General features: G+C 35.3%; 4 protein-coding genes across 4 annotated transcripts; 1 reads left to right on the top strand and 3 right to left on the bottom strand.

The window, feature by feature from the left end:
• Window positions 1-796: 796 nt before the first annotated feature.
• LOC106114638 (gustatory receptor for sugar taste 64f-like) lies at window positions 797-4857 on the top strand. Its single transcript, XM_013307915.1, has 9 exons — window positions 797-866; window positions 1153-1332; window positions 1850-1998; window positions 2410-2532; window positions 2898-3052; window positions 3469-3513; window positions 3799-3967; window positions 4360-4449; window positions 4573-4857. Exons 1-9 carry the CDS (start codon window positions 818-820, stop codon window positions 4693-4695), a joined length of 1083 nt encoding a protein of 360 aa, XP_013163369.1. The 5' UTR covers window positions 797-817; the 3' UTR covers window positions 4696-4857.
• LOC106114639 (uncharacterized) lies at window positions 4855-6001 on the bottom strand. The gene is made up of 2 exons (XM_013307916.1): window positions 5755-6001; window positions 4855-5391 (listed from the first exon to the last, which is right to left on the bottom strand). The coding sequence occupies exons 1-2, from the start codon at window positions 5968-5970 to the stop codon at window positions 4930-4932; spliced, it is 678 nt and encodes a 225-aa protein (XP_013163370.1). The 5' UTR covers window positions 5971-6001; the 3' UTR covers window positions 4855-4929.
• Window positions 6002-7899: 1898 nt separating this feature from the next.
• LOC106114574 (uncharacterized) lies at window positions 7900-11421 on the bottom strand. Its single transcript, XM_013307836.1, has 6 exons — window positions 11292-11421; window positions 10813-10970; window positions 10144-10266; window positions 8629-8697; window positions 8228-8317; window positions 7900-7959 (listed from the first exon to the last, which is right to left on the bottom strand). Exons 1-6 carry the CDS (start codon window positions 11419-11421, stop codon window positions 7900-7902), a joined length of 630 nt encoding a protein of 209 aa, XP_013163290.1.
• A 2133-nt stretch (window positions 11422-13554) lies between these two features.
• On the bottom strand, window positions 13555-17484 carry LOC106114573 (gustatory receptor for sugar taste 64a-like). The gene is made up of 8 exons (XM_013307834.1): window positions 17427-17484; window positions 16625-16834; window positions 16022-16129; window positions 15767-15948; window positions 15305-15471; window positions 14472-14637; window positions 13976-14065; window positions 13555-13608 (listed from the first exon to the last, which is right to left on the bottom strand). Exons 1-8 carry the CDS (start codon window positions 17482-17484, stop codon window positions 13555-13557), a joined length of 1035 nt encoding a protein of 344 aa, XP_013163288.1.
• Between the last annotated feature and the right edge of the window lie 9072 nt (window positions 17485-26556).

Below are 26556 nucleotides of genomic sequence, written 5' to 3'. Positions count from 1 at the left end.
AAAAGTGGTCCGACAACATCTATCAAATTACGTTTCCTTTTGTAATAAATATCTATTGAAAAATTGGCGAAAATATCATAATATAATCTGTACAAAATAGCTAATCATTAAAACTTAGAGTTAGATTTTTTATATTTACCTTTTGCTTTGAATTGTAGAAAACAAAGTTAATGTCGCTGATATCAGTACAAGAAAGTATCCTGCAACATTCCAAGAATCACTGCGAGCAACTTTGTTTATCGGACAGACGTTCTCGTTGCTTCCAGTCAATGGCATCTTCAGTAAAACTGCGTCTAATGTTAGGTAAGTCGATTTTTTTTTATTTAAAAAGAATTGTAGGATCATTAATGTAACGATTACTACAAACTGTTTCTAAAATTAGCTTAAAGAAGCAAGCTTATCACCATCTCAAAGGCCAGCAACGCAACTGCGGTTCCTCTGGTATTGCTGATGTCCATGCGCGTCGTTGGACACCTCGGTGTTCCCGCTGCTCGTTTACCCCCTTCTGTTATAAAAAAAACTCGTTGATCACAAATTGCATTTGCAGTCAAATGTTAAGCTAATTTTAAAAACATGTCTTTTAATACTCATTTCAGCTTAAATTAAACTTCGTACTTTTATTGGGAGATGAATTCCTTATGTTACTTTCATTGGTGCGACCACGACTACAGTAAAAATTACGGCTTCACTCGTGAGGTTTCCCGCTAAGTGGAAACAGGCATTAAATCAGCTTTTTTACTCTTACAGATTCAACTGGACATCATGGAAGTGTGTCTATTCATTTCTGTCACTAACTGGACAAATTTTCATTACTATAATGTGTATCTTGAAAGTTGCAAATTCTACTGTAACGCTCAATGTTACAAGTAAGGTATTCTTCTATTTATAAGGGTGTGTTTCCACTGTCGACAAACTTGTATAAAAATATTTTAATGTCTCAAAATGAATTAAAAAAAATGTAGACAATAGTGTGCTTTAACACAAGCGTTATACGAGTAGACAGTCGATCATCACAGTAATTTAAATTGTAGATTGGTTTATATTTAACTCATTTTTGTGTTCTATTTTTACCTGTTAGGGTGACCAGATATTTTGCTTTTAATAATTATTTTTTCTTGATCATTATGTGTCATTGGAAAATATTTTTTTCAGCTCCAATAATATTCTACAGCACAACCTGCATAACAATGACAATGTTTTTCCGCGTGGCCAGGAACTGGCCTAAGCTCGTTCGCGACGTGTCGCATGTCGAAGAGTTGGATCCGAGTTATAATCATGCAGTAACATATAGATGTAATATAACATGCGGTGTAGTTTTATTTTTGGCATTAGGTACGATTATATTAAATTAATAATTAAATTAAATTAATAATAGAAAAAACAATTAACACAACTTACTATCATCATGGCCTTATCCCACTTTATGTGGGGTAGGTGCACCAGTATCCCCCCTCCAGATAATTCGTTATATTCATCATCATCAGCTCACTGGGACTCGGAGCCTAGCCTAAGTTAAGGGTGATTAGGCCATAGTCAACCACGCTAGCCTAGTGCGGGTTGGTTGACTTCACACATATCTTTGAATTTCTTCTCTGATATGTGCAGGTTGCATGACGATGTTTTTCTTCACTGTAAGAACGTCGGATAAATGTACATATCTAAATCGGTAATCGAAAAACACATTGGTACATAGCGGGATTCGAACCCAGGACCTGAAGATTGCAAGTCAAGTTCTTGACCCCTGAGCCACCGACGCTCTCGTTCGTTATATTAGTAGCTTTATAATAATATTGTTAATTTAAATTACTGAACTAAACTCGAAACTAATTTCATAAAAATTATCTTTCAGTTGAGCACATACTGTCTCTACTATCTGCGTTTGCCGGTGCCATGACGTGTTATCCGAAGAAACCTATCTACGAAGGTTTTGTAGAACATTTCTATCCGTGGGTATTTAATTTTATACCATATACACCATTTTTGGGAATGTTAACTCAGGTATGTGTATGTCAATTACTTTGGGCTGAAAGTAAAAAGACAACGGTGTAAATTATTCAAACTTTCTTGAGACATTATACTAAACTGATATATAAACACGGCTAAACACTCACGTATATTCGTCCGGTGGCGGCACCGACTAGTTTCGAGCTCGACTCAGCGTGAGCGAGCGATGGGCCGCGTCCGCGAAATAATACCAGTACCACTCATCCTAATGAAGGGCCCCCGATGGGCTCGAAACTAGCCGGTGTTTAGCCGTGTTTATATATCAGTTTTGACAACGGTGTATTTTCATGAGATAACTCTACCAGTATTAAAAACTCAACTATTAAGTTCACACGCTGTATTACTAAAACGAATTAATCAATATACCATTTTCATTTATTCTTTGATAGTTTTTACATATTACAGTTCCTTCATTTCCAATCTACGTTCATCTGGAATTTTTCTGATCTCTTTGTGATTTGTATGAGTTACTATTTAACATCTCGCTTGGAACATGTCAACAAGAAGCTATTAGCCGCACAAGGAAAGGTACATAGATATTTTTATGAGACAATTATTATAAGTAACGAATTCACACTTCTCAAGCCCTTAGTAACTCCTTCATCTTATACTCTTGTGCTTACTTTCTTGGGCTATCGATATAATTATCTTGAATTTCATCATACTTATCTCCATTTCTTTCATTCATGATATGAATTAATAAAAATATAATTATGTTTAGAAATTAATTGTAGGATGTTACCACTATTGCATCAGATGTATTAATTCTTGTAATAACGACTTCGAACGTTTTTGTTTTAAATTGTTATATATTCCTATTTCTACAAAATATTCAATCTATTTGCTTAAGATTGAATCTAGATATACCGAATGCATATTATTTTCCATTTCAGTATTTGCCTGAGTTATTCTGGAGAAGTACTCGCGAAAATTACGGTCGGGCGACGCAGTTGGTTCGAAGAGTCGACGACGTAATCAGTGGAATTGTCTTCATTTCCTTTGCTAACAACCTGTTCTTTATTTGTCTGCAGCTCTTTAACACTTTGGAGTGAGCTATTTTTTAGTCTGTTGATGCATTTTTTGTTTTTAAATATATTATGTTCGTAAATGAAAAAAAAAGAGCGTCGGTGGCTCAGGGGTCCAGCACTTGACTTGCAATCTGCAGGTTCTGGATTCGAATCCCGCCATGTACCAATGTGTTTTTCGATTTCCGATTTACATATGTACATTTATCCGACGTTCTTACGGTGAAGGAAAACATCGTGATGCAACCTGCACATATCTGAGAAGAAAATTCAAAGATATGTGTGAGGTCAACCAACCCGCACTTGGCCAGGGTCGTTGACTATGGCCTAATCACCCCTAACTTAGGGTAGGCTCCGAGCGCCTCAGTGGGGACGTATAGTTAGCTGATGATGATATAAATATTTTGCCAATTTTTTACGTTTATGTTTCTAATTATAGAGATGGTATCAAGGGTACCGGTGAATGTTCCAGCCGTGTCAAAAAGTGAGTTTTATTATAATTAATAAGATATATCGTGATTATGCGATGTTATACTGCAGTAAATTTCTACGAGAGATCGCCTTATGAGAGAATATTCGATATCGATGACGCGGACAGTCGTGCAATTTTGGTAGAAAATTCATTTTACACTCAAATCATATATTTAAAATTATACTACAAGTATCAGGAATGTAATTTTAGAACGCATTGTCAGTGCTCGCCTTTTTTAGTATTTTATGATAGATTTTATTATTTTACTGTATTTACGATGTTATATTTTTTACACAGAGCAACTTTTCTGGGCGGTTACGAAGCGGCAGTGTATTTTCTATTTTCATTGGTTTACTTGATTACACGTTCGGTGGCGGTATCGCTTATTGCATCGCAAGTTAACACGGCATCGACAGTGCCAGCGCCAGTTTTATACGATGTCCCATCACCTGTGTATTGTATCGAGGTGAGAGGTCGATTACCTATAGATATAAAAAAAACTTTACAAGTGATAAAATGTTCAGAAACTTCAAAGTATACATGGTCAATTTTACGTCGCGCAACCCACGTATCATAGACAATAACATAACATCTTACTATGGACGGATGTTTGTTTGAAAGTATCTCTACAAAGGTTGCTTGGATGTTCCTGAAATTTGGCATAGATGTAGGTCATAGCGTGGACGAACAGATAGGCTACTTATTAAGTTTGTTTATAATTACACGCGGACGGAGTCACAAGCGACAGCTGGTATGAATATTTTCATAGTGCTAACCATCTACGATATGAGTGATTACAGTAGACCAGTACAGACTTGAAGACTCTCATATTAACATCTGTTATATCACATGTTTCAGGTTCAGAGATTTTTAGAACAGATCCACGGAGATAAAGTAGCGTTAAGTGGACTTCAATTTTTTAGCGTCACTCGAAGCTTGTTGTTGACGGTAAGATGTTAAATATAGATAAGTGATGTTAAAGAGTCGGTCATCAGTTAACCGCGTAAATTCTTTATCTACTAGATCTGGTTCTTCGTACATTTTTCCTTATAGTTTTTTTGTATTTTTCAGGTAGCGGGAACAATAGTTACATACGAGCTAGTTTTGTTTCAGTTCAATAGTTCACCGCAAGATCAGAGCGGTTCATTTATCGATAATGCAACTTCTACACTGGTCCCCGCTCGCCAATATTAATAGAGAAAATTGTCGCCAAGAATTGATCATTTTAAATCATTAAAAACTATAAGAATAAATAGACCTAAAGGTCTATAGAATCAGAAGGTTTTGGAATTAGTGGGATTGAGGGTCAGCTTTAGGATTTTTTGTTTTTAAAAAGAAACACATGTTGTTCGAGGGTTTTGTGGCATAATAATTTGTATAAATATAAATATTAAAATTACAAAAAAATCTGATAAATTAAAAGCGTTTTTAAATGTCTATTGCACCTCCATCGTCATTCTCTATCGTTAGCCAAGAAAATTGACGTTGTACTTTATCTTTGTTTTCGTTATCGTCGTCATTTCTATGAGTTTTCTTATTATCGTTTCTTAGAAATTCACTACCGACCATGTCATCATTTTCAAAAGGGTATGACTCTCTATTAATTATTGCTTCTGTCTCAACTTTGGCTTCGACTCTTACATCGTCTCTTATATTATCTTTAATATCATCTTTTATACTATCATCTCTTACACCATCCCTTACATCATCTCTTATATTTTCGTCTCTTACGTCATCTCTTGCTTCATCTTTTACTCCCTCTCTTGTCTCAGTTCTTATTTCTTCAACTGGTCGTTGAGCAATTTTTATTTCGTCTTCTCTCATATCATCAGCTTGAGCACTACTTAGCTGCCCTTCTCTTTGAGCTTCTCTTAACAGTGCTTCTGTTATCTGAAATATAATGTTTGCCAATCGGATGCTTAGAAGACATATACAAAATGTAACACAAGGCGTATTTTCAATTTTGACAGGAACTTAAACATGTAATGATTTTTATTTTGAACCAATCAAAAGCAATCTATCAACTGGAGCGTTTTCTAAAGGAATTTTTATTGTATAACTAGCTGTCGCCCGCAACTCCGTTAGCGTGGAATTAAAAAATGACATAATAAGTAACTTAAAAAATTTTCCAGGCTATGTTCTATATGTATGCCAAATTTAATCCATAATCGTTTAGCCATTTTGGAGATACCTTCAAACAAACATCCATTCATCCGTTTTAATATTAGTAAGATAAACATTGTTGGTAGATACCTCAAAATGTCGATCTACAGACGTCTCCCTAATGTCTTTTGTTCTTCTGTAATTTAAATTCTTATTATCTAGTAATCTTCTGTTTCCTGGTTGCAGGGGTATTATATCTCTTTTCTTAATGTTAGCAACGATAATACCCTCAGGAACGATACCATATTCTATGTTTTCTAAGCTTGATACGCAAACCAAAATAATTGATATTACTAAAACGTGCATTTCGATAGAAATCACATGATTTTGCAAACCGATTTTTTATGATGAGATTAAATAAAATTTTAATTAAAACTGTAATTGATTTGAGTTAAACATGTAAACATAAATTATTGTTAATCGTCAAGAAATAATTACAACTGAATTATTCGCACACTCATATAAAATGGATACAATCTGGTGCTATTTTTTTAAAGCGAAATTCCGGAAAATGCAATGACTTTAATTGGTAACTAACTCTGCCAACACTTTTTTTTAATAATAATAAAACAGATGGCCCTTAGTAAGGCTTGAATTTTTGCCAAAGCTTAAATATTTGAGTTAAAAATAAGACTAACAATTTCCAACAAGCTTTCAGTACTGTGATATTTTAAGGTACGTAGTTTTAGTAAGACACATAACTGTACATACAATTTATTTTAAATAATGATTTTTCTATTGTTATTAAATACTTCATTACCATATATATTGCACTATCTAAATAATCTACGTTGCATCCTTATTTTATTGCGCCATCTGTTATTATTTGGGCCTAACTGATTATCTCTCATTTCGTGGACTCTCCAACTGTCGTCTTTTCCTTGAATTTCATTTCTATATTTATCTCCTAATAGTTGCGCGTAATCTATTTCTTCCTCTCTAACATCATTTATTTGATTATTTCTCATTTGGGCTTCACGTTGGGCTTCCTTCAGCATCGCTTCTGATATCTAAAAAAGTGATTAGTCTTATTGTTTGTCTATATCTCATATATATATATATATATATAATTGTCGTGTCACAATTTTCGTTACCATACTCCTCCGAAACGGCTTGACCGATTCTTATGAAATTTTGTGAGCTTATTGAGTAGGTCTGAAAATCGGCCACCATTTTTAATCCCGCGCGGACGAAGTCGCGGGCGACAGTTAGTTTTATTAATATAATATTTTGTGAGTTAATTATTTGCGAACACTATATCTTTTGTTTCGTGGATAGGTGGGAAAATGTTTATTAGATTTTCCTCTCACAAATTATCTTAAAAATAGCAAGAAACAAAAATGATTCTGGAGTTTTTTAATAATCACAGTTGATAACTAATATTTTACTTTAAGATATACATTACCTCAAAACGTCGATCGACTTCATTTTCCCTTATTTCCTTCGTTTTTCTATAGTTTAAGCTATTTTCATTAAACCATCTTAAATTATTTACACGAAAAGGAATCGTGTCTCTCTTTTTAACATTACCAACCAGAAAATCTGAATTAGCGTAGTCATAAACATCACGATCTATGCAAATCACATACGTTACAAGGAATGTAAATATAAAAATATTCATTTCAAAACTGGAAATATAAATTGAACAGTGAACAGTATTAATTCCATGTCAATAAAAGAGAAATAACGCTTGTTTTGATCGTTTTGCGAAATATGCACGACAATATTTCGTACACTGAGAATCAATATTTCTAAAATAATAAATATAGTTTTACTGACGTGACAATTTATGTATTTTTCAGACAACGGGATTTAGATTAAATTTGATTTTTTTTTGATGGAACTAAACATTTACGACGTTGCTTAGTGCCAAATTACAAGTTTCTAAGTTCACGGGAAGTACCCTGTAGGTTTTGATTCCCTTGCGAATTTCGAAAATTTGCGTAAATTTGCGACATAAACGGTTGTATCTTTTGATTACGTATGTTTGGAAGTTTTATTTTTTCACTGCACCAAGGGACCGCAGACCTGAGTATTTGATATAAATTCCAGCTTGATACCTTCACGTGTTTTTGAGAAAAAGGATATTGACAAACAGACGGACGGACAACAAAGTGAAAGAAGGGTTTCGTTTTATTCCTATGAGGTACGGAACCCTAAAAAAACAATGTTTCATACTTTTTATTAGCTTTTATTTCATCCGTCCAAACAGGAGAGACAAACGATGTAAACGTTTTATTCGCGTTCAGGAAATTGGAGAAGAACAAGCTCATATTTGATTAATGTAGCAACTACCTGAAAAAAAAATGTTAACATTAATCAATCGTCTTATATAACTGTTTTATGTAAAGTTCTTTTCAAATATCTTGGTGGCTCGAGGTCAATTTCGAGCCACCAAGATATTTCGGCCATCCTGCTAATGCCCGCTATAAGTATAATAAAATTGTATTCTACTTTTAATAAAGTTTAGCGCCGTCAATATTTGAAAACTACTGTAGGACATATATTATCATCCCTCTTTTCACTTCCGACAATTAAGATTGAGAAGTGACTTAAAACTTACTGACAAAATTGATTCTCTTGTCACGTAGAAGAACTTTAATCCACTAAGACCTAGCCTAGAATGAAACACTTGATCCAGGAATCTTTGCGTCTAGAAAAAAAAAACGAAATATTAGATAAAATTCTTCAATTGACATATTTATTTTTGTAGAAAATTATTTAAATATTTACTTTATAGTTATAAGCTGATGCTGGCAAGGTATGAAGTATGTCCAAGGGTGCGCGAGTTAGTGTGTGGTGATGGGCCAAGAATAGAGATAGCATAGTAGCTCGCATTATTACAAATACAGTCGAGAAAGCGAGATAGACTACAGGTTCCCAATCCAACCTATAAAAATACACTTTTTAAATTACTAAAATTATAAAAAAAAATATTGTACTTCTAAAAATAAACATATTTACTTTCGCTTTAATAACTCTAGTTCTGTATTGGTCGTGATCAGATTCATTTCTTGCTGTGTCAGAACAAATCTGTAAAGAAAAGTAAATAATTTATATATAATTAGTTATTCCTTAATTCAGTTACTACAATGCTATTTATTCACTTACTATACGTATTGGAATAAACTTGAACCAATAACCAAAAGTGAACTATTGGGACAGTTATGAATATCTTGTCTTGTTTATAATTTTATGTGCTCATTTTCTGAGAGAACTCAACGTAAATGCACAGTGTCAAGATTGTGGAATTGTTAGTTAATTTATGAAATGTAACATCTTACTCATATTATAAATGCGAATATTTCGATGTATGGATGGATGGAGTACGGCTGTATGTATTTCGCTGTAATTTGGCAAAGATATAGAACATAATCTGGAATACATAGGCAATTAATTCAACAATGTATACCGTGCGGAAGGAGACGCGGGCGAGTGCTAGTTTTATCATAAAATTACTTTAAAGAAAATACTTACTGTATTACGCTGAAAATCTGTTTACAAATAAATATGAGGTTGCATGAAAAGGATATAAAAATGAATGGGTTTATTATTTCATCCAGTATCAGCGTCAGACTAGTCAGTTGAGTATAATGTTTCTGTAGATCCGACCATGGCATAAATCCAGTAAATTTCGCCTAAGAAAAATGATAATTTGTTAATTGTTCTTACTTATACTAGCAGTCGCCCGCGACTTCGTCCGCGCGAAATTAAAAAAAAAGTCTTTGGTCACAGCGTTATGTTATATAGCTTAAAGCCTTCCTCTATAAATGGACTATCCAAAAAGAATTTTTAAAATCGGACCAGTAGTTCCTGATATTAGCGCGCTTAAACAAACTCTTCTGCTTTATAATATTAGTATAGAAATGCGAATGTTGAATAAAATGAATGTATGGATGAATGGATCGATATTTGTTTGAAGGTGTCTCCAGAATGGCTGATCGGATATCGAAAAAAATTGGCATATAAAAAGAATATAGTGTGGAAGAAAGCATAGGCTTATTATTATTATTTTTTAAATTCCGCGCGAATGGAGTCGCGGGCGACAGCTAGTTTTTATATAATTTAATAATAATAATAGTTGAACTTTGAAATTTTAACCACGTAAGTTATATAACAAAAGTAATCACAATTTTAGATAAACATGTTAGGTAAAGAATGCTGTTAAATTTCGTTATAAAGATCTTCCTATCAAAAATCTTTTATAGCAATCATCATGACACTTTACAACATAAAGGAAGGTATCAATAAACCCCATTGGAATTCATCTTAAAAGCATGTTATTGAATCACATCGAACGGAAAAAATTAAACCACAAAATAAAACTGATAAGGGATCAGAGGAAAGTCTATTAAAAGTTTCTCAATTTACTGAACATATTTTATTATAAAAAAACTATGTCAAGCGAATTTAGTTTCTATTGAATTGTTAATTATGAGTTGAAATCAACTGTTTGAATGATTTTGTATGTTAACTTACCTTCTTCTCCTCTTGAAGCAGCTTACGATTGAAACATGAGAAACGCGCACCCAAGTATACGGTTATTGACATAACCAGGATATCTGTTAAGTTTCTTAAACATGTTGCTTGACATTTAGAGGCCTAGTGAGAAACTATCAGTGTTTTAATTTATGACAGTACGAAGAATATAGAATGAGTGCGTCGGTGGCTCAGGGGTCAAGCACTTGACTTACAATCTGCAGGTCCTGGGTTCGAATCCCGCCATGTACCAATGTGTTTTTCGATTTTCGATTTACATATGTACATTTATCCGTCGTTCTTACGGTGAAGGAAAACATCGTAATGAAACCTGCACGTTTCTGATAAGATATGTGTGAAGTCAACCAACCCGCACTTGGCCAGCTTTGTTGACTATGGCCTAATCACCCTTAACTTAGGGTAGGCTCCGAGCCCCTCGGGGACATATAGTGAGCTAATGATGATGATGATTCTTTTTTTAAATGAATCCAAGATGTAGAGGAATGTATGTTATAAGGATGGAAAAGGTAGGAGAATTTAAATTAAGGTAGAGGATTGATTAGGCTTGATGAGTCAAGAAGAATATGCATAAAAAGGATACACCCTTTATTCTGTTTTAAACATTTGATATGTAAACTCAATATTATTAATAATGTTAAAATTACTTACTGCCAGCATTATTCCAATAAAGCACTGGAATGGAAAATGATCAAAATACCAATCGTAGGCGAAGACAAAGAACTTTTTTAAACAATAATCGTCATGCGTATTCTTCAACGCGTTCTTCGCTTCATACGCCGTGTATAATAAATACATTGCGAATTCAACTGGAAAAGGGAAGATCTTTGAATTACATTTCACAATTTATACAAAAAAAAAATTCTGACTGAAACATTTCTCAGAATTTGCTTTAATATGATGATATTAATAACCCTACTTGATGCTTTTTTCCTTACTAAATTTATAAATGCGAATATTTGGACGGATGGATGGTCGGACGGCTGCCGGAATAACGCTGAAATCTGACATAGATGTAAAACATACTCTAAAAGAACACATAAGCTATCAATTAAGAATTTTTTAAATTGCGCGGACGGAGTCGCGAGCGACAGCTAGTAATAAACATGTATAACTTAGTGTCAGCTTACCCAACGCGGATGCTCCAATTATAAACAAGATTTGTTTGATGATCTTCAAAGGTCTGGAAGTATTAGGGTCTGGCAGCAATCTCTCCAAATCCTCGATCTTTTTAAATGTTACATACCACTTCGGTGTCATCTTCATTAAGAATAATGATGAAAATAGTGTATTCAACGAGAAGACAATCCCAGCTTTTTAACAAAAAAAAATATTAGTCACACAGAAACAAAAAAAAACGAGCTGCATATTTAATAACAGACAATATGATGCAAATTTATCTAAAAAAAACATTGACACAGATTTGAAAAGTCAGTAAAAATCCTTTGGAAGTATGTGTATGGTTCCAAGACATTTCTTTCAGCTAAAGTAAGATAGCAGACACGTAGTAGATGAGCGTATATAGCATAAATATGTAAAATACGTACAAATATCTTTCCGACCTAATCCGAAAGCCAGTTTATCAACACATTTGGCGAGCGAACAGAATGTCATCCAAATTAAATTAGCCAAGTAGAAACAAGTATATAAGGATATCCAATTGAACCTGGAAAAAGTTATTAGTATGAACACTATAGTAACTCTATTGTAATTGGACTTCGGTAAGTTAAGTAACCTTGGTAACCTTGGTACCCTCGGTAACCTTGGTAACCTTGGTAACCTTGGTGTTCGTGGTAATCTTGGCAAAGTTAGTGAGTTAATTTATTAGAAAGTACTGCGCGTAATAGTGGTTGACTAAACTCTAGTCATCCCTATCTTGGACAGGCTCTGAACCAGTGGGTGCATAATATGAGGTGACAATGAAGTTAACTTAATTAAAAAATTAATACTTTGGAAGTCAAGTTAAATATTATCTTTAAAAATATATTTTGATAGAATATTTTTGAATATCGACTGCGTAATATAGCAGTTATATAGCTAAGCTTTGAAAATAATCCAGTAGCATTTAAAAAACTTTCAAGTTCTAAGTAGTAATTTTATAACTTTATATATTCCAATCTGTACATTAAATTCGAGGAAGAAAATAATATAAATTATACTTCACCGTTTGCCTGATTGTTTCGTATTAACTAGGCCATTCAAAGGAAGGAAACCCATCAACTTGCAACTAAGAAGGACAGGTCTAACACATTCGTAAAACCTCAATTTTTTCATTTCAGATTTATTCCTTTTCTTTGAATTACGATTTAATTTTCTATGTCTCCAACGTACACTAGTAGGTAACATTTTTAATAATATGACAGCATTTTTTAAGCAGACAGCTTTATATAGACATCAAATTTAAGTAAATATTGTCTTGAATCAATATTTGAAAAGCAAACGAATATTTTCTTTATATAAAACTTGATTGGGGACTGAAGACTTGATCGGTTGTGATTTATGGATAGCAAGAAAAACAGTAATATTTAATATGTGAATAACAAATTAGTCAATATTAATCAAAATTTTTGCCTGTGTTCAAAAGCAATGAACCTGGGTTATCTGGGTTTCTTAAAAAAGAATTAAATATTTTTTTTTTCATATTTCAGTACTGAAAACTTATTGTACTCTACTTGTACATCCGTAAAACATATCTTGATTGAAGCCCACGCCAACATACTAAGAAAGGTCTAAGAAGGTTCTTCGTTGTAGTGTCCATCATAGCGACTCCTTTATTCAAATATTAGCTTTCACCCGGCACTGCATCTGCGTGGAATTAAAAGAAAACTTAATTAGTAGCTTAAGTGGTCTTCCAGAATATGTTCTATATCGATGCCCAATTTCATCCGGATCTGTTGAGTCGTACCGGAGATTCCTTCGTACCTTCTAACAAACATCCGTCCATCCATACATTTAATCTTTCGCATTTATAATATTAGTAAGATGAAGTTCTATACCAAGGGCATATCAAACGCCATTAATTTAATTAAACGAATAAAAGAAAACGAAAAATATTTTTAAGAGATGAATAAATTGCAAGGCAACTTTTTAGTTTCTTTTCAAACACTCATAAAAGCGAAGCGTCTTAGCTTAATTATTCCGAAATGCTTTTATAAGTTCCATCTTTCTTTAATACTTTTACATTAAATATCACTTCAATATTCTTTTACTTTATGCGATTAAAATCAATGTTTAAATTGACCAGTAACATTGGTCAGTTTAGCTCTGCACTGTTCATTAGGCAGATTTTTTTTTAATTTGATTCGGGATAGGATATACAAATAATAATTTTGATTTTTATTAATTTTCAGTTTCATTTAATCACAATGTTGATGTTTTTGCAAATTAAAAGTATCACTTGTCATATTGCAATAATATTAGTTCGTATTTGATAACAGTTGCTACTACCTGGAAACAAAAAATAATAAACTTTAGAAATATAGTGACTAGTGTGAATTTCAAACTTTTTTTTATTTTTTCCTAGCTGTCGCCTCCTTCCGCGTGGAATAAAAAAGCCTATGTGTTTTTCCAGACTATGTTCTACATCTATGCCCAATTTCAGTAAGATCCATTCAAATGTCCCGGAGATATCTTGAAACAAAAACCATCCATCCATCCAAACATTCGCAATAGTAAGATTGTGTCTACGTCGATAGCTTTTTATTCATACAGAAAAAAACAATGCAATAATCATCACTGTTAATAATATTTATTTTATAGCCATATTGTAATCTCAAGTAGAACATTTTATACATTACTATACATTTATTTTCACCTCTAGTAAGTTTTGTCTGGACAAGGTAAATAATTTCATTCCACTTAAACCAACACTATCGTAAGTCAACTGTGTAATTAATCTTTTTACCTGAAATCAATTAACATTTAATTATAAAATTAAAGTATTTCAATCGAGTAATGCAAACTAATTATTTAAACTACTTAACAACACTTAAAATGTACTAATGAACACTATGGGAGACTTTTAGTGTAGATTGTGAGAAATCTACACTAAAGGCCTGCTGTAACTATTAAACAGCGCTCAGTGTGCTAATTCTTCAAATAATACCTCTCTAATTTTATATAAAAACGGCTAAACACACACGTATATTTGTCCGGTCGCGGCATCGACTAGTTTCGAGCCCATCGGGGGCCCTTCATCAGGGTGAGTGGGACTGGTATTGTTTCGGGGACGCGGCAGTGCCGCGTGATTGTTTAGCCATTTTTACATAAGTTTATTATAATGTCTCACGAAAGTTTGAACAATTTAATACCTCTATGTTGTAAGTGGCACTTAAGCAGGATTTTAAATCAGGTAAAGACTTTTTTGAGTATAAAATAATAGCAGCACCAGCTAAGACAACACCACAGGCTCTAGATAAAAGCCAAGTCAGAGATAACAAATAATATGTTCGACTTATCCAAGATCTTGATGTTATTCTGAAACATAAGACACTCAAGAGAATTACTAGTAATAAAGCCTTGATTAATTACGGGAAAGAGTAAATAAAGATAATCAACCAGATAACTTTAAAATCACCCAACATAATGTATATTAGTAACTACATTCCGTAATAAGTACGTTTAACAGTGGTAGAGCCCGCTTTAACATCTTCGCACGAATCGGCCCGGCTCGCCCGGTGAAATACCACGACCACACAGAAGACAGGCGTGAAGTGGAAGCAATTCCGCGTTTCGTCTGATGAGTGTGCGTCCCGGAGGCCAAAATTAGTCCGCTTTCCCTTCCCATCCTATTTCTTATAAGGAAAGGATGGGAAGTGGAAGTGGACTTTCCGGATGAGAGGATGCATGGAAAGGGAAAATATTTTCTTTCTGTGCATCCTCTCCTCCGTCGATTAAAGGTAGGCAACGCATATGCAATTGCGTATGTCCATGGGCAACGGTCACTTCGCTATTTCAGCGATTTCAGGTGGCCGCTCGCTCGTTTGCCACCTTGTGATATAAAAAAAAAAAAAGTAAACAGCTAAGAATTTCCAATGTCTAGTACAAATGGTGGCTAGGAATATCGTAGAAATATAGCGATAAAACTATGGCAAATCTAAAATAAACTGGGAGGGATATGATAAACCTATAAAAGTGTAGATACCTTATACCCAAATAAAGTTGTAGACAGATGAAATACAAATTATTCAGATTCGATAGCAGAACTAATGGTCCTAGATGTCTCTCTAGAGAGCGTACTAAGTTTGCCTGACGCGCGTACGCTCGACGGAGCTTACGCCATTGATCGATGTGTAGATACGTTAGTTTACTCTGTAGACAATGTTCAATATAATTTTAAAACCCTTCTAGTGACGGTAATTAAACAGACCTATTGTTATTGAGATTTTTAGAAAATTATCTTACTAATATGATGGATGTTTGAAAGTTTCTCCAGAACGGCTAAACGGATATCGATAAAATTTGGCATACATATAGAATATAGTTTTTTTTTAATTCGGCGCGGCCGGTCCCCCAGGAAACGGCCAGTACTGTTATAAAAAAATCGATTTTATTATGGCTTTAAATTAAGGTGACGTCATCATTACTGTTGTGAGTATTAACTTACATAGTTTTGTTTTTTCTGATATTCACGTTGAATTAACTTTCTCGTGTACAAATTTAACATATTGTATCGAGATGTTAGACCCATACTCATCAATATTATGGTCAAATCTTGTAGATTCCATAAAATAGTTGCCAATTTACTTAAAATAAATATTGGAATCGCCAACCATAAGTCATATTCGTCTGAAAAAAATATGGTGGAATAATTTATTGAAATTCGAATAAAGAATGTTTGTAGTTGCTAGAAGTTACTTACAACTTTGTAATAAAAATCCGTGTGATATCAAAATGTACGTCCGGAAACATTCTTCAACCGAACTGCAATTGAAGCCGATCGCAGCTATCATACTGAATATGTGTTCGACTACAAATAACAAATAAAAAAATACTAATATTATAAATGCAAATGTTTGTATGGGTAGCTATTTATTACTAGGCACCTTTAGAAACGTTTCTCGAACACATAGGCTACATTTGATCCGGAAAATGTTTACGGTTCCCATGAGATACGTTTGATTAATATATATGCTCAATAACTCTGCAACGGTTTGACATATCTAATTGAAATTCAACACAGGTATAGAACATAGTCGCAAAACACATAGTACATTCATTTTGTTTTTTTTTTCATTTATTCAGAAGTATCTGTCGCCAGACTCCGTCTATGTGAAATTCAAAAATAGTAAATTAGAAGCCTATTTTTTCTGGCTATGTTCTACATTTATGCCAAATTTCAGTGAGATCCATGCATAAGTTCTGGAGTTACCTTTTAACAAACAACCATCCAAACGTTCGCATTTGTAATATTAGTAAGATGGAACATTTAATTTTATATATATTTAAAGTTTAATTAACTTACCAATAGCGCATACGCTAACAAACGTTGTAACAAAAATGATTTTCCTTTTAATATATTTATCTGATTCTACATTCAAACCAGTTAACAAATCATTTCTTAACCAATGTTGTGATAGACAATCCCAAGCACCTATGAATCTCCATGTAAGAATCAAAGATATTAAGCCATTTGCATAAAATATTGAGCCCGACAATCTGGCAACTAAGCTTCCTTAAACAACAAATTAAAAAAAATAAGATCAACAAAGAATTTCTTTTTAATTTAATACAATAAAGAGTATTAATATCTATTCTTATATGTCACTGGCTGACACGATATATTTTGGAACGTTTCATTGTTTAAATTTATAACACAAACATGTCTGTTTTTAATTAACCTATGATTACAGACCTATAAAGGTTAAATTATTTATATTGATCTGTAATAATTTGTCATTGCCATTAAGTGCCAGTAATTAACTATGTTATACTCGTGTTTTAAAAAAAATGTGCTTGAAAATCGAGTGTTTTAAAAAGCATTGACAATTGAAAACTATAACTACCAAGCCTTAAGTTTAGTTGTATACATAACTTACGATGAGCTGAAGAATAAACAGCAACGCCAGTTAATAAGCGTATCAGTTTCCAAATGGCCGCTGCTTCCAAACAACATAACATAATAAATAACACCAAAGCCCAGGTAATGGCTATTTTTCCACCATACACAGGTATTCCAGTCCATTTTGTATATGTAAATATTTTCTTTATACACGGAAGAAAATCCTTAAAAAAAATCTGTCTTTATAATACGTGGTTGCAGATACGAGTATCGTGGAAGAATACGAATCGAATGCTCTCCTTCGCCATGATCACTTCAGCCATTTAGGCCATACAGGAGGCGACAATGTAAAATGTACTTACATTTTCGCCAAAAACAAGACCCACCAGCGTCCATAATAAGGAAGGACGGCGAGTTCGGTTACTTCTTTATATTACAAGGCAAACGGACTAGTGGCCACTTTCATACGTCGAAATAGCGAAGCGACCGCCGGCCATAGGCATGACAGACCATGAAAGGCAACCAACACAGATGCGTTGCCTACATTTAAATGACATAGGAAGGGATGCAAAGTAAGAGAATATTTATTTCTATACGTCCCCTCCTAAGACAAATTCACTTCCCCTTTCCCATCCATGAGATCTATCATGCACTGGTTAAGCGGGCCCGTTCGTTCGACAGATGTTGTTTTTACTGGTTGTAATTTAAGGTTTTTTACGCTTAAGCGAGTTTAGTTTATTTGATATACTCACATTTTGTTTCTGTTCATTAACAATCACCATTTTTTAAATACAATTTTTGATATCATCTTTAGTAACAAAGCAAAAGTATATAACTGTCGTTTACGAAACTTAAAATGCTTATGGACATTTCACAACCTTAAATTAAACTACATTTCTGGTAAATTAAAATAATTATAATAAAGATAATAACGTAAAATTTTCGTGTACATATAATAACTACAATTTCTTAAGTTAAATGTATATTATTACTGAAATGTACACTGTACTCTTGTAAATTGTTACATTTAAAGTGCTTTCAACATTCCATAAATCCAATATGAATCAGAGTGATTCTTATCACACTATTTTTGCTTTGGATACTATACTGTGTACAATAAACCAATTATGTTGACCAAAGAATCATCCTTTATGTTGATATTATATGGGTGTAAAAATCTATCGACTGTTCTTAGCTTAGGTATTTTAGGCCGATTTAAAAAAAGGAGGTTATCAATTCGTCTGTATTTTTTTTTTGTTGTTTTCAAGTCAACCAAAAAACACGATATTTTCCAGATGTTTTCAGGTGCCGAGGTCTATAGAGCTCTATATAATTTTATATCTTATTAATATTATAAATGCGAATGTTTGGATGTATGGATGTATGAACGGATGTTTGTTCGAAGGTATCTGCTTAACGGTTCAACTAATCTCTATAAAATTTATGTAGAAAATAGTCTTTAAGGACACATAGACTACCAATTAAGTTTTTTGTTTAATCCCGCGCGGACGGAGTCGCGGGCGGTAGCTAATGTGTGTTATAGCTTCATAATATAATTATGAATAAAAGTTAAAAGCTAACTTCATTTTAATTTTATTTAGTATCAAGTTAATGAATCAACGCCACCAGAGAGTACATTCCAAGTGGCCTTGCCTCTCTTTTAATTAAAAAATTAATTACGTTTCCGCATATTGATAATATGGTGATGAAAATTAATAAGCACGTAGAAATGTTTACTTCATTTAATTTAATAAATACTGAATTACCTCTGAGATTGTCAGATGTTTAAAATAATTTAAGAGAGCTTTTTCTCAGATATCACACAATGTTCAACAAAAGATTTCTTTAAAACTCAAGTCTCTTAATCTTGGATATTTACTTAATTCCTATTGAGACTGGTAGATTGTCATATTCTTTTTTAACAACACAACAAGTGACAGAGGAAGTGGACAGAATTAAAGGCTCTCCATCTTCCGGTTCTGGCATGCTCCCTCCCCTTTTCTACATTTACACGTCTATGTTATATTATTTTTTATAATAGAAGGGGCCAAACGAGCGGCGGGAACACCGAAGTGATTACGACACCCATGGACATCTGCAACACCAGAGGAACTGCAGATGCGTTGCCGGCCTTTAAGGAAATGGTATGCTCGCTTCTTGAAGGTCCCCAAGTCGTATTGGTATGTTTGCAAGCTCGCCTGTTGTCTGTGTTACTCATAAGAATGATTTAATTTTTATACCCAAAAATGTCTACAGATCCATAACTGTTCAATTACTAACTAACTACAAACGAAACCGATATGACAGCTGTAATAAGATCTGACAAACCATTATCGTTAATGTATTTAACGAATTAACTAACTTATATTTTATCGTAAAGCTATGAGTTACCAAAGTCATAAATAATTGCTTAAAAAATTTAAAGCATTAGAAATTCGAAAATTTTTATGAGTGTTCTACACATAATTTGAATACCAGACTACAATGTTTAGAATGAAAAATGTTTTTATAGGTTTTGATTTTATCATGTTGTCCTTAATTAAGCTTTTAATATGTATATCGCCATATCTCTGTAATTTAATATTCATCATCAGGTCACTATACGTCCCCACCGAGGGGCTCAGAGCCTACCCTAAGTTAGGGATGATTAGGCCAAAGTCTACCACGATGGCCAAGTGCGAGTTGGTTGACTTCACACATATCTTTTGAATTTCTTCTCAGATATGTGCAGGTTGCATCACGATGTTTTCCTTCATTGTAAGAAAGTCGGTTAAATGTACACATGTAAATCGGAAATCGAAAAACACATTGGTACATGGCGGGATTCGAACCCAGGACTGCTGATTGCAAGTCGAGTGCTTGACCCCTGAGCCACAGACGCTCTCTATATACTAATACTCTTGTTTAATTTTAAAGGAATTTTAGTTATTGTATAATAAATAAAATAAAAAATGTAAAGTTTTGTTTAATGTCAAATTTCTTTTTTTTTTAAAGAAAAGATTTTTTAATAAAGCATTATACAAAACCAATTAATTTGTACTCAAAAAAGGTTAAGTGTTTTTCTATCGACGAATTTTAATGTACTACCTTTGTTGTTTATTCGGCTTTGTTATGCAAATCACTCAAACAGAAACAAAGGTATAATATAAAGAAATATTACAAAGCAAATACAATCATTAGAATAAGCAATTTATAAAACAAGTTAATTAATTCTGAAACACGTTACCTAGTGGTAGCATTTCTTCTGAGTTTTGTTTTTACTTTTTAATCTAAACGTAACGTTCAGTATTTTATTTACGAATGTTTAAATGGATGGATGTTTGAAGGTATCTTCGGAGCGGCTCAACGGATTTTGATGAAATTTGGCACACATGTCGAACATAGTCTAGACATATTTTTTTGTTTAATTTCACGCGAACGGAGTCGCGGGTCACTGCTAGTTTTGTTGAATGTTTTCTAACATACATTTCATTTTCATGTAAAAAAAGATACCAAGTTACATTTATTCAACAATTCTTGTTAGTTGAAAAATTCTAAGGAACGTTAGGTATTATTTTTAGGTGGGGGTTGGCAGTGACAAATAATATTGACATGTTATGTCGGACCTTTAAATAAGCGGCCACGGACTACAAAAGGAAGTTTTCTTTTGTCGTTCTATCAATTTCTTTTGGCGTTTACCATTAACCGATGTCAAATATTTTGATGACATCGTTAGAAAATTGTGACCATTATCTAGTAAAACATATGTATCAGAGTTAAATTGACACTTGATGTTTTGGCTAAATATTTTGTCACTCTTAGTGCGATCATAATTTAAAACAACGTTTTGAAATTCTTCTCTTACTTCGTTCCCTCCTGTCATAAGTTTTTTTTTTGTAAACGCGGGGAATGCGTTTGTGCACTTCGCCGTCGGTGCTGCGGGGGCTGCAGGGACGGATTCGTGTGGGACTCCCGGTCTGGGAACAAGACCGGACTACCCACTAAACCCCGCGGTGTTCTCCTACGCCCAACCGGACCGTGGCATCTACGTTAGTTTATCCACGACCCGGCTAGGGGGGAGCCCCTTGGTAGGGGCTCCACTCGTGTAGGGAGGGGTCATATGTTAGACCCCTCCCATCACCCTATGATGCTCCTTTCATAAGTAGTAGAATAATAAATGTGTGTTTTTTTCATCTGCAGAAATATTTGAAACACTTTTGAATTCAATAAATAAATTATCTAATTTGTTTTTTTTTTAATTTTCAGACATACTCTACGCGGTAGTCGACAGCTAGTTCCTAATATATCAAGTATGAAAGTAATGTAATATATGATTGTAGACCACTAAAAGAACTTACTAAAAGTAGTAAAAACAATAGTGCTCTATAAAAAGTTCGAACAGTTTAATAAAGGGCGTATTTGTTTCAAGGACAATATGTAGTAGATTTATTTCGTCCCTTAGATTTATAGTTTAACTTACTAAGATACACACTTGTTTGCTTTATACTTAATGTGGGGGAAAAATCCAATAATTCGTACAAAACTTATAGAAAATTCAATCATTTTAAAGCAGTGGATAGGTAGGAAAGAAAGAAAGCACTGCAAGAAGTAGAAGGTGTATTGAAGAAGGAAAGGCGATACAAAAGAAATGGCATAGGTACGAGCTGCAAGCGAAATGCGCGCGCGCGACGGACATGCGATCGTGTCGAGAGATTTTTTCGACTGAGACCAAAGAGTATAATAAGTATACTATAGAAAGAGGGGCAACTCGCACGAAGTCGTGGATCCACGGCGATTGTGGCGCTCCATGCGTATAATCGCTGAACTAATTTTTTTTTTTTTGGTATCTATATACGTAGGCACGCTTATTTAGCTCACTATAATAATAACTGATAAGTGGGAATCTAATTTATGAAATTAAAATTGACATTAAATCAATGTTCAAAAATAATACACCCACTTATCAGTTATTATTATAGTGAGCCGATATCAAGTAGCCTTCTATGAAATACCTCTATTAAAATGATCCTATTATTATTGGGGAAATAAAAACAAAATATTTTTATATTTTTGTACATTATTTATTATATTTCTACATAACTTAATTTTAAATCTATGCAAGTACATATACATCAATGACTTTCAAGATATCAGCTCAATATTTTAATATTTAATATATATATTTGAAAATTACATTTACGGTAAAAAATAGTATAGCGCGGTCACAAAAAAATGCATACCCTGTAATTAAAACCAACCCCCAAAATATTTTCAGTCACATGCAAGCTGGCAATTGGCAATTTGTAGTTATTTGCGAGTTTAAACACTCTGAACATATTCTCTTACAACATAGGCAAGCAAATTTTTCTTTACAATAAAAAATTACAAATAAAAAAATATATTTTTTACATATACACACATGGACCCACCTACTAATTTCAGACACATCAGTTTATGGCTCTATAATTCCAGTGATTGGCACACATTTTCTGAACATCACTGACCGTCTCTCAGGAAGGGGGAAACCGTGTATATGTGCACCTACAACAAACAAACAGAATGTGATTTCCAATCAAGTATAGGAACTGATATGTAAAATGTATTAGAAGTAGGGCACCATTCAATATGATAACCGGAAAGGATAAATCACTGTGGTGCTAAAAACTACACCAAAATACGAAAATATTTAAATGTTTAAATGAGTCTGACGTATGGGAATAACATGAAAATTTTTATTGAATTGTAACTTACCATAATCAGTCCATCTAAAACACAATTGCGTACAGCGTCATTTTTCACGAAAACACATTTTAATTAAAAACAAAATGAATGAAACAACATTTAACTAAGAATACAAGAACAGAAATAGAAATACGAAAAAACGTAGCGGTTTGATGACACATGAATGTCTCGATGACAGAAATGATGCTTCTTCTCAGCCATGAGATGAAATGATGTTTACGATTATATAAAAGGTGGCGCCACTTTCCATACAAACCGTCCTTCTTCTAAGTTTCCACCCCCTGACTGAGACAGCGGCGGCCGGCCGACTGGCTCGATGCGCCAGCGACGACCGGTTCTCTCGTCGCGTCGTTGCTACGCGCGAAATTACGAATATATAAAACGCGTTCGCTTGTCCGCCTCAACGTACAGATTACTATTAATATATCTACTTATTATACAAACAATATATATTTTATTTATACAATACTATATTTAAATAATTAAGTTCTACTATTTAATACTAACTATAACTAATAACATAAGTATAATAATTTAAAACAATAAATGCGTGGAGGCACGCCACATCACCCCCTTCCAGAGCCCGTCAAGGGCGATAATAGGATGGAAAACGCACAATACGGCCTGAACGTGTCCTTCGGATATCATCATCTTTGGGTTCAGCGAGTGTATTGTGTTCTGGTGGCCCGCTCTGTGTAGTTGTGTGTGAGTTAGTGTTAGTTAGTGATGGAGTATCGTGTGTGGTGTCTGTGTCGTGCAGTATGTAGGCCGGCTTAATGCGGTCTACCGATACTGTGACCGGATTACCACGAAGAAGAATTTTAAAACTTTTATCACCTCTTTCTATAACCTCATGAGGTCCGGAATATGCAGGTGTAAGGGACCCACGGCAAGTATCATCGCGCAAGAATATATGCGAAGCAGTTGCGAGATCCTTGAAAATAAAAACTGACTGCTTGCCATGCCTAGAAGCGGGGGTTGGCTGTAGCTTCTTGACAAACGACTTGAGACGTGACAAGTAGTCGGTGACGTCAGTTGAAACCTCTCTACCGGGATGTAAAAATTCACCAGGGAGTCTCAGCGGCTCGCCATAAGTGAGTTCAGCTGACGAGGACGACAGATCTTCCTTGTAGGAGTTCCTAATGCCCAGCAAGACCAAAGGGAGGGAATCTACCCAATTCGAAGTGGAGTGGCAAGTGATGGCAGCCTTTAACTGGCGGTGAAATCTTTCCACCATGCCATTGCAAGCTGGATGATAAGCCGTAGTGCGCCTGTGTTGAAAGCCTACGAGGTCAGAGAGACTCTTAAATAAGGCCGACTCGAACTGCCTACCCCTATCGGTTACTATACTTACTGGACAACCGAACCTGGAGATCCATCCATGCAGTAAGGCCTTAGCAACAGCCTCAGCGGAGATTTCCTGGAGAGGTACTACCTCAGGCCATCGCGTGAATCTATCGATTGCTGTGAGGCAGTACCTGTATCCTTGGCACAAGGGTAAAGGACCGATCAGGTCAATGTGAATGGTCGTGAATCTAGAGCTCGGAAGTTTGAAAGAGCTGAGTGGTGAGGAGACATGCCGAGTGACCTTAGATCGCTGGCAAGCGAGACAGGTCCTTGACCACTCTCGACAATCTTTTTTGATTCCTGGCCACACATAACGATCGGAGACTAATTTTAGGGAAGCGTTCACCCCTGGGTGACTGAGCGAATGGAGACAATCAAATACTTGTCGTCGGTATATTTTCGGGACATATGGTCTGACGTTCCCGTCTCTCTCCTCACAGTACAGCTCCGACTTGACGCCCGGCAGTTTCATTCTCTTCAGTTTTAACGAAGTGGCGCCTTCCAGGAGAGTCTGCAGTTCCGTATCTGAGCCTTGAGCGTCTGCTATTTGACCCAGATCAACGGGTTGTGCAATTTCTTCGATCCTGGAAAGGGTATCAGCCACGACGTTGTCCTTGCCTGATATGTGCCGGATGTCAGTAGTAAACTGGGATATAAAATCCAAATGTCGAAACTGACGCGGTGAACAGTTCTCCTTGCGAGAGTGGAATGCGAAGCACAAAGGTTTATGGTCAGTGTAAACCACGAAGTCTCTAGCCTCGACCATATGACGAAAGTATTTGATTGCCTCGTAAATCGCAAGTAGTTCGCGGTCGTAGGGAGAGTACTTCTGCTGCGCTGGGCTTAGTTTCCTGGAGAAGAAAGCCAAAGGCTGCCATCCTTTGTCCTCGTTGTACTGCTGCAACACAGCACCTAAAGCGGTGTCGGACGCGTCGGTTACGACAGCGAGTTTGGCATTGCAGTCGGGGTGGGCGAGGAGGGCTGCCTGGCATAGGCCTTTCTTACAATTAGTGAAAGCTTCTGTCTCTGCTGGGGTGAAGTGGACGGGATGAGAGCCCTTCACAGAGCCTTCTAACAGTGCGTTCAGGGGAGCTTGGTATTTTGCAGCGCCTGGAATGAACCTCCTATAAAAATTGAGCATCCCGAGGAACCTACGGAGCTCACGTACAGTTTTGGGCGTAGGAAACGTTTGTATGGCATCAACCTTTGCAGGGAGGGGCTTGGTACCTTCGGCAGAAATTAGGTAGCCTAGGAATATAACCTCTGAAGCGCCAAACACACACTTAGAACAATTGATGACCATACCATACTCGTGCAGCCTGGTGAACAGAATACGGAGGTGTCTTCTGTGTTCTTCTGGATCCCTCGAGAAGACTAGGAAGTCGTCCAAGTACGGGTAACAGAAGTCCAGATCCCTCAGCATCTCATCCACAAAACGCTGAAACGTCTGTCCAGCGTTACGTAATCCGAGGCTCATAAACGGAAATTCGTAAAGTCCGAACGGCGTAGAAATCGCAGTTTTGTGGATGTCAGCGTCGTGAACTGGTATCTGATGGTACGCCTTTGTCAGGTCGATGGTGGAGAAGACCTTACACCCTGAAAGACTGTGTGAAAAGTCCTGAATATGGCGGATAGGGTACCTATCTGGAATAGTCCTGGCGTTCAGCATCCTGTAATCCCCACAGGGACGCCAACCATTGTCCTTTTTAGGGACGAGGTGCAAGGGAGAGGCCCAGGAAGATTCGGAGGGTCTGGCTATGCCACTCTGCAGCATAGAAGCAAACTCCTCCTTGGCAATTTTTAATTTATCTGGAGCTAATCTACGGGGGGTACAAGAAATAGGTGGGCCGGGTGTAGTACGTATGAAGTGTACTGTGTTGTGTTTAGGTGAGGTGTGTGTACCATGTGGACGTGTGATGTCAGGATATTCGCGTAGTATGTCGTGATAATCAGACTCACCAGTTACGCATTTTACCGAAGAAATGATATCCGACGGTCGAGCAAGCGAAGCCACAGTCGACAAGCTAGTGTTATTGTCGATAAGTCGTTGATTCCTGCAATCAACAACCAAATTAAAAAATGATAAAAAATCCACACCTATTATCGCCTTTGTAACGTCGGCCACCATAAATTGCCAAGCAAAGTCGCGGCGCAAGCCCAAGTTCAACACCAAGTTGACATGCCCGTATGTTGGTATGAGCGTTCCGTTAGCCGCACACAAATCATAGTCCGTACGAGCCCGGCGTTCTTTAACATAAATACGGGGGAAAACACAAAGATCACTGCCCGTGTCCACTAAAAATTGTACTTTAGTTTTTCTGTCCGTA

The sequence above is a fragment of the Papilio xuthus genome, unplaced genomic scaffold (genome assembly GCF_000836235.2).
Source record: "Papilio xuthus unplaced genomic scaffold, Pxut_1.1 DF828037.1, whole genome shotgun sequence".
NCBI classification, from domain to species: Eukaryota; Metazoa; Arthropoda; class Insecta; order Lepidoptera; family Papilionidae; genus Papilio; species Papilio xuthus.
The sequence above is the reverse complement of the archived record's forward strand: the minus strand, read 5'-3'. Positions and strand labels throughout refer to the sequence as shown.